We start from the raw sequence: 8,883 nt of genomic DNA on the forward strand, positions 1-8,883 counted from the left end.
GGTGGCTAAACAGTCTGTCTATAATGAGCATAGAATGTGAAAAAGGTGGCTAAACAGTCTGTCTATAATGAACATAGAATTTGACATACTTCGAAAGCTAGACTTTTCGAAATTCATTGACGAGCTCAGTTATAATAAAGCCAGAAAAATACAATTCTAACTTTATACAGGTACATGAGGTTCTAATCAAGTTGTCTTCATGATCATCCATGAGTGAATAAAGTGTGTTTGTACACGTTTGTGGTTTGTCTATATTGTTCCCAGTGTTACAATACTGTTTATATCCTTAAAATGTTCTCACATGTATATGCTTAACATTATGACAGGGAAGTTGAAACAGTTATCTAGAGATCAATATATCTATGATGGGAAGGGGGCCTTTTCTTCTCCTACCGCCAGGGGACCAAACCACTCTTCATCTGTTACTGGTAATGACCTACTTTATTTGTGTTATATGTTACTTAATATAATATTTAGCAGTACATTGAATTCTTTTTTCCACCTTTAAAAATTATTTTGTATTGTTAGCTTAATATATGGATGCAAGACTAACCCAAATATCTAAAGCTGATGAAATCTAGATGAGAAATTATTGGGATTGCGGCTAAAAATATCGTTAATAACGAATGAACCCAGGTATTAATTCAACACATTTTATTCACTATAGTGCTGGCTTTATGATATATGTGTGTGATGATTTTAGCACCATAAACCACACCTCTATGACTAACGGGAAAGATATATATGCATGAAGTCACAATCTATGCGGTTACTTATGGAGGGCAGCATGTTTTATGTGTAGTCTTCCCAGGAGAGTGAGTGAGTGACCTAACTGATTATTCCCTATAACAGAAGCGTTATGCTATAAAGTCATGTTTGTTTGTAATTAAGCACAAAGCTACACAATGGACTATCTGTGCTCTGCCCACCACAGGTATCGAAATCAGGTTCCTAGCGATGAGGGGCTAAAACTATGTTTTTTGATTAGTATGCTTCATATTTTTTTTTTTTTACATGTCTAGACAAATCTTATATATGCTAAACAAATACTCAAACTCTCGAGTATTTGCATACGTCTAGTGGATAAATTACACAAGTCTGCGAATTTAAATTTCATAAAAGTTATTTTGGTTTTGATAACGGAGCTTCCATAATTCAGCTACGCAGATTTCGAAAATAATATTCTTTTTTTTTTCTATCACGTAATGATTTTCTACAAATCGGGAAGAAGAAAAACTTATTTAGATCAAATTATTATTTCGTTTACCACAATGAACATTTTTTATTATTATGTTTGTTAACAAAAATACAAACAAACTGAAGAAAAGGGAAGTACATTGATGTGAAACGAATATGCATCCTCATTCATCCTGATTTTTTTATGAAATCTACGTCTTTTAGTCTCAAAACTACGTGTTGTGGCCTTTCTTTTATGTATTGCGTTATGACATTTTGTGAAAAATGGATATCATTTTCGGATTCAGCGTACAGGAATTACTGTAGAACATGTAAAAAAATATCAAGACAATAAAACCATCGCAGGCCTGTGTTATTGTTAGTTAAGAAAGAATTTATAAATACGATTTATGGTCTTTTGTCATTGTGACCTTCAACAAGTAATTAAATTTTGAATTAGGGTACCGACGATATTATTCTATAGTTGAATAAAAAGTAATTTTAAATGCACGTGAATATTCATATGTGTGATTAGATGATGCTGTTTACACTGTTTCGAGACAGATATAGAAATCTGTTTTTGTGCGAATGTAGTTAACAAATCTCTCACGGGATGTCGCTTGAAAACTTCTTTTTATAGCTTGGTTTTGGCAAAAGAACATGCAACTGCAGATGTTGTTATAATTATAACTGTATACCATTCCAGGTGAAGTGTGTACTTATGTCGTCATATTGATATATATATACATACGGTTTTTAAAGTACTGTCCTGATCATTGCGAACTTATAATTATATATTGTCTGTTTGTACTTCAGAAATCTAGATCAAATGGATCAGTGGTCTCGAAAGTAAATTAGATAAAATAACTTTTAAACAGTCATTGATAAGATAATTAGATTGTCTTACTATAAGTTAAAATGTGCGTATATTTAGCCAGTATATCAACGAGGAGCCCCTTTTGGTAGTTTTAGTATAATCGTATGTGGTTGTTATTGGATTAATCCATACACAGCGTACGACCCGAATCTTCATACACAGAGGTTTTAAACATAGAGGTCTTGAAAAGAAAGGTGTTTTAACCAAACTTCTGTTTAGTCAGCAAACTTAAAAACATGTTTGTAGTTGAGTGATTTTGTAATGTATTCCACACAATTATTTTCATATTTCAAGGTTAGATGTACTGTAGTTTTAGAAGAACGAGGGTTACTTGGCAAGGTATAGTTTCCATCGTCGAACGAAATATTATTTTTCTTTACATACTGCATCTGATGTAGCTTTAGGTGGTGCCAAGTTTTCGGAGCAAACTGGTTTCTAATCGCCGTGTACCTTGAGAGTCGTGCACGTGTTTACACTAGAGCAGTCATGCTTTTTTAAGCTGTCCTTCAAAACCAATTCTCTGCCTTAAAGCAGTATCAGAGAAAAAAGTGTGACGTCATTTCATCATCCAATCACAAACTATCCGTCAAACACAACTGTCATAAACCATTATTGAATTAGTAATTTGTACATTTTCTTTCTTGTTTGGATGTATTACTACTACTACTTCATGTTTTACACACAATCTTGGCGAAAAATAAAGTAAACAATAGCAGAGAATGACGTGAGTATGTTTATGAAAAATATATACATGTTTGTTTGTAGTTAAGCGCAAAGCTACACAATGGACTATATGTGCTCTGCCCACCACGAGTATCGAAACCCGGTATAAGTCCGCAAACATACCGCTGTGACACTGGGGGGGGGGGGGGGGGGGGCGATATATACATCTCTAAGTTTCTCTTATGTATATAGTATAGTTTCACAATCAAATTTCTTGTTGTTTTTTTATTTCTTAAATGGCTTACAATTTGTACTCCATTTGATTATTATAGAAAAATTTTTAACACTTACGCTCTTATACCCAACAATATTGGCTATTCATTTTCCCATATCATAATAGAAAACTCATAATGTTTGGAGTGTATCAGTACACATTATTATTATACTTGTCATAAGTATTAGGTCTATCATATTTTTAATCTCTTAGGGATTTTCAAGAATTAGAAGAGTGTATTACAATAATAGTATTCCAACCACACAATATTCGTCATATCCATTGCCGAAGACGCGCTTCGCCCAATCTAGAGCTCTTCAAGACCGGCTGGAATACAACAAACACAGTTGTGGTCGGAGCACTATTTATATAAGTCACTAGTTACAACAGCACACTGTTCTTTACAGTTTTTCAACTTAAAATAAAAACACTGTTAAAGTTGTCAATTTTGTGAAATATCATTCCGCTTGTATACATCATGCCTATTAAGAATAGATAATTATAAACATAGAGTAAACGGAAGCAAGGCGTTCAGGGTAAAATCTAATTCACCAGGTTTGGTTTTATTCATATAAGACTTGAGACCAATCAGAATGTAGGGTTTTCCTCCACGCCCTACACAGCCTTCACTTTTTTTCATTCTAGTCTTCTGTTCAAAAATCATAGAAGAACGAAAAGATCTGAATAAGATCATCAACTATTCTTACAAAATTTCACAGCCAATTTTTAACCCGAAAGACAGAGACTTTGGTGTGTTTTTTTTATCTCCATGTTCGTTATCTTTTAAAACTTTTAAGGGAGTTATGTTTAGTTAAAATCCTTGAATCAAAATATACATGTTTCACAGATCAATATTATAATAGGGTACATTTACAACTTCTGTATTAACTTATTACCAAGATCATCAAGTCTTTTTATGGTTATGCTCTAGAATAGGAGGTAAACCACCAATGTCGCTGGTAGAATTCAAAATATCATATCCTAAGGTTCTCAGAACTCCAGAGCAGTACTTTTGGATATTCTCTATTTGAGGAAACGAGAGTCGGTGGCGCCACTCGAACGCGACAGCAGATGAGTTCCTGTGAGTGGAGTAAGGGTCCGCTTCCGACCGCCGTGTGTGCGATGCAATAAATTTAGGCACCGCACTAGAGTAATGAAGTTGCAGACGTTCGAATAACATCATGCTTTGTTCCTGCGGGTGAACAGCAAGATCTTCGTATCTGATGAGAGTGAACTTGGTAGGATTGTCCGCTTGCAGTCGATAAAACACGTCCAGATCTTTTTCAGTCTCGGTACAGAGTACTCTGTAGTTAGAACAGTTACTATTCATACACCAATCCAGGACTTGCCGTGAACTGAGTGTGCCGCGTGGATCTCGCACGAGGTAAAGAACGTGTATGTTTAAGTCTAAGTTCTGTTTTAAAAACATTTCAACTTGTGACATTTGCAATCGTGTGAGTTTCATCACGTGCGTGCGAGCTCTTTTGCAAACAGACCTAACAAAATAGGGAGTAAAACAGATCCACGGCTGCAAATGACAGAGTTGCCACAGAAACTGATTTCTTTGGAATAAGAATTGATTTCTTGGTTGCTTGATCCATCTGAAATACTCATCTTCTTTCTGAAAGTCACATCGCAGCAAGTTCCTCAGATGGTTCAAAGCTTCTGGAAGCTGGTAATGTACAATCCTAGTACCATCAGACATAAAGTGAAGTGGTTCGAAGTGATAGAAGGTCATCCTGTTTTGTTGAAGCAGTTCCCCGAGAAACGTAGAACCTGACCGGAAATACGTTACTATCAGAATAAAAGTCACATTCGTAGGACTTATCTCGGGTAAATTGCTCAAAAACAGGTTGGACTGATTTGCTAGTGATGCTCCTTTGCTCAAGACAGATCCTGTTTGTCGAACTATTTGCTCTAACTTCTTTAGTACTTCAGTAGATGAGGGTTTATTACTTCGTAGGCTGACCTCTGATTTACTTGTTTTCTTTAATCGTTCATTTTGACTAGAATCACTGGATTGGGTACCTAATTGTTGGGATGTTTTTTTAAACTGCTTTGCCTCGAATATTTTTCCTGTTCTAGTAGATTTAACATTTGACTGTTGGTTTGTATCTTTAATTCTAAGATCTGAACTGTGAGTTTCATTGATATATTTCCTACTGGGTTCATCGCTCGACGGTCTTATCGAAGAATAGCCAACTTCAGTTTGATGTAGATTTGATAAATGAAAATGTTTGTTAAAACTTTGGCTCTTTCGTTCTTCCGTAGTGTCTGAGTGAAGAGTCAGCAGATCTGTAGTACTTAATGGTTTTTGGTTCGAAATTTGACCAGTTTTGTTATCATTAACTTTGGATAGCTGAATAGAATTATTTGTCAATCGATCCAACAACTGCTTATTACTACTAACTTTAATTCCCAGCTGTGATTTTAACTCGTCTGAATTTCGGTTGATTTTGGAACTTGAAATGTCAGTATTAAACTTTTTAACATCGCTCTGTTTCTTTGGGAGAGAATTTTGAGCAGTGACTTTGATATCAGATTTCAGAGAAAGAGTGTTTAATCCGTGATCTTGTAAGTCATGAGTGCGAAAAGAATCCAAAGACTGCAAATGTTCGTCAGTTTTAGCGACCACGGTGGCAGAAGTAATGTTTTCCGGGAGTGTTGTCTTGACATCACTTTCATTTTCTGAAAACCGTGAAAAAAATAACAATCATAAAACCTCAGGTAGAAAGTAGTGTTTCTCTTTCATGAAACATAGCATAACGTATCTGTAAAATAACAAAATATTCGGAAAACTTTCAAACTTGTAAACACAAATCTAAAGAGCTAGTTTTAGCTTGATTCGGATGGCAAAACATCTTTACTTATTAGCTAGCTCAACGATCAAATATAGTGAAAGATAAAATATAGCTCTCGATTACCACTGACAGACTAATGGTTTTCAAGTAATTTAATCTAAATAAGTTATTTGCCATTAATTAACGAAATTAGATTATAAAGCTATAACCGTAACTTTGTTTCTATATATACCAAATATAAATAATTAACCACGCTTATTACAGCTAGGGGGTTGCAAAAATGCGAATTTTAAAACTATAAAACCCACGCATTATTTCAAGATATTCAAAGAACACTTCGTTTCGTTTTTGTAGAGACCTTATGTTTCCTTGTTTTTGCTCACAAGTTTCTTGAATAACATAGAATAGTTGATCTTACAACAAACAGGTGATTAAGTTTATATACACAGAGTGCACCCTACCACTTTCTTATATTGCTCTGAACACTTGAGTAACAGTGATCGAGACACTGTAGATTCTTTGATTACATAGGACTGAGCATGTTATATTAAAAATATAAAATATTTTGGAGCCTCATCACGTCGTTACAGATCACGTAGGCACATTTTTTCATGCTTTATCTGACGACCGAACGTCTTGATAATATCTCTACAACTTAGATTCCTTTGCAAAAGCGACGTAATGCTGTCACGTCCAAAGCACACCACTTCCCCTGTTTGTTTCCACAATCTATCTAGAGTACGAAAACTAAGGTTTTCCTGCACTCATTCAACAATCGAATTGCAAAAAAATCCACAGTTGCAGCGTACGATGACTTGACCAGTATGCCCTTGTATGTGATGACATGAATACTCGTTTTATTCTTCATATTATTGAAGTATGCTACCATTGAACAGTAGGCATGACTGAAAGCATGATTTTAGTAATCACATATTCTACTGGCCTCGTTTCCAGATAGAGATCTTTTTGATTGTGTTACATTCTTTTGCCTGAGACTCATAGATGGCTTCTGCCCTTGACCTTTGTGTTCGTGGATTTTCATCTGTTACAAAACGCCGCATTTTGCCTACTACGGCTGGGGTGTAACTTGTTGCAAGTCCTTTGTTTTCTGATGTTATTAATTACAGTGGATATCCCCGTCGTGAAAATTCTAGATCCTCAATCTGAACTCAACCCTGTATATATATATATATATACACACACACATTGTAGTACCGAAAAACATGACTGTAGCTTCTATCTCCCTAGTTCATTATTTTTTATTTAATGTATGCTTAAGTCCTCTTTGTTACAACGTTGAATGAAATTACTAGTTGGTTTAACATCAGGGTCTGTCGTGAATTTACAAATGATGTGGATTATACGCAGCGATACTTACAAAATTAAACTGGCAAAATAACTATTTATGAGTATTGAATGACGTTCTCAGATGTAAGTGCGCTATTAATTAAGAGCATAAAGCAAGAAACCTACTAAAGTTATACGTGTAAAGGATTAAATATTATCTCGACAAAAACGCAACATTTGATATTTGAATACTGGATTATAAAGATCAAAATTTCTGACGAATACGACAACTTCTTATAATGAAAAGCAAACGTTGTTTATTTTGTTGAAAGTTTATAACGGTACCCACCTATTACAGATGTTTGATCATGTTTTATATAGATGGCGCTGTTTCTAAAACCAATCCAACCGTCAAGATAAAACTGCAAGAAAACTAAACAAGCAACGCCACCTAGTAGAGTAACAAGCAAAATTTTTGTAATGGCCATAGTGAAAACCTGTAAGAAAGAAACAGAATTTTTTGGTGTGTGTATGTAAACAACAATATGAAGATAATTATACTTAATAATATACACAACGATATTTCACTGACAAACAAAAGCTACAACAGAACAATGTAGCAATTTATTTTCACATATTTTTTACTTCTTGAAAAACTACATTATATGTAGAAAAAAAAAAAAGGCGTCTATCGTCATAAGTATAATAAGTAGAATCGTGATCAAGATTCGTTGACGATGTTTCATCTAATAAATTTTATAAAATAAATCTGGTGAACCAGTTATAAAGATAACTAAAATTTCCAAAAAGCAATGAATTTTATCAGTTGCTTAAATATATTATCCAGGTTGGAAGTTTAATAAAGACTAAAAAATGGTTTTAAAACATTATCAATACTGTTCTAATGATTAAAAGTAGGGATAAATTAATTAATGTTGATTGTAATGTTAATGTACAAAGTGGTTACGTAAAATACGCATTCAATGTTCGCTGTAGAACACTCTTGTGTTAATATACTTGCAAATGATATATTTTTAACATATCAATTAGTTAAGTAGATCGAACAAACCCGGCACAATCTGGTTAAATACAGGCAAACAAAATATCGTAACACACAACTATTCTCATGTTACAAGTAATCGTACCTGTACAATTATTAATTTGGGAGAAATTTTTCTACCCTGCACGATGCTTATTTGGGTCTGCACAATGATTTTATATTTGGTCATCTTTAACAAAAAACACAAAATTCAATTTCATACAATGATTTCGACCTGTACAATAATTAAATCTGAAGTCTGAATTTTTTCATCCTGCACTATTAATTGGAACACGAGAGTATGCCTCTCACGTAACATTTTCGCTTTCGTCTTTACGTCAGTGCTTCTGTTCTATTTAAGCCTTATAGTGATAATTAAGTGGGCAATAACATTAAAATAAATGCGAAAGTCTGATTACTGTATGTGATAATTCAAGTGTTAGTGCAATAAAATGAATATTAAATAATAACGGCGCTAATTGCGCACTTACATACACGTATACGATTCTGATAGATTTTGGAACGTGATACGCCTGCGCTGAACTCTGATAACTTCAGTATGCAAGGGTGAAAAATGAAAGAACGATTTCATTGTTGGCGACACTGTGACTCGTTAAAAATTGTTGTAAAAATGTTATACTACTACTAGTTACAGCTTCATACAGGAAATTATAACACTGTTGTATGGACGTATCTCTAAACGCTCACTTCCAGTGTTTATATACCGTATTTTTCGGAATATAAGACGCACCTTTATTTTGAAGAC

General features: G+C 34.2%; 1 protein-coding gene across 1 annotated transcript in view; it reads right to left on the reverse strand.

The window, feature by feature from the left end:
- Positions 1 to 3,520: 3,520 nt before the first annotated feature.
- Positions 3,521 to 8,883, reverse strand: part of LOC106473886 (carbohydrate sulfotransferase 3-like) — a 20,565-nt gene continuing 15,202 nt past the window's right edge. The window contains exons 2-3 of the mRNA XM_013934571.2: positions 7,428 to 7,575; positions 3,521 to 5,678 (exon numbers count right to left, since the gene is read on the reverse strand). Of these exons, the coding sequence (XP_013790025.1) occupies positions 3,895 to 5,678; positions 7,428 to 7,566 (1,923 nt within the window). The 5' untranslated portion in view covers positions 7,567 to 7,575 and the 3' untranslated portion in view covers positions 3,521 to 3,894. The remainder of the gene's footprint in view (positions 5,679 to 7,427; positions 7,576 to 8,883) is intronic.

Source organism: Limulus polyphemus, unplaced genomic scaffold (genome assembly GCF_000517525.1).
Source record: "Limulus polyphemus unplaced genomic scaffold, Limulus_polyphemus-2.1.2 Scaffold6594, whole genome shotgun sequence".
In the NCBI taxonomy this organism is placed as follows: domain Eukaryota; kingdom Metazoa; phylum Arthropoda; class Merostomata; order Xiphosura; family Limulidae; genus Limulus; species Limulus polyphemus.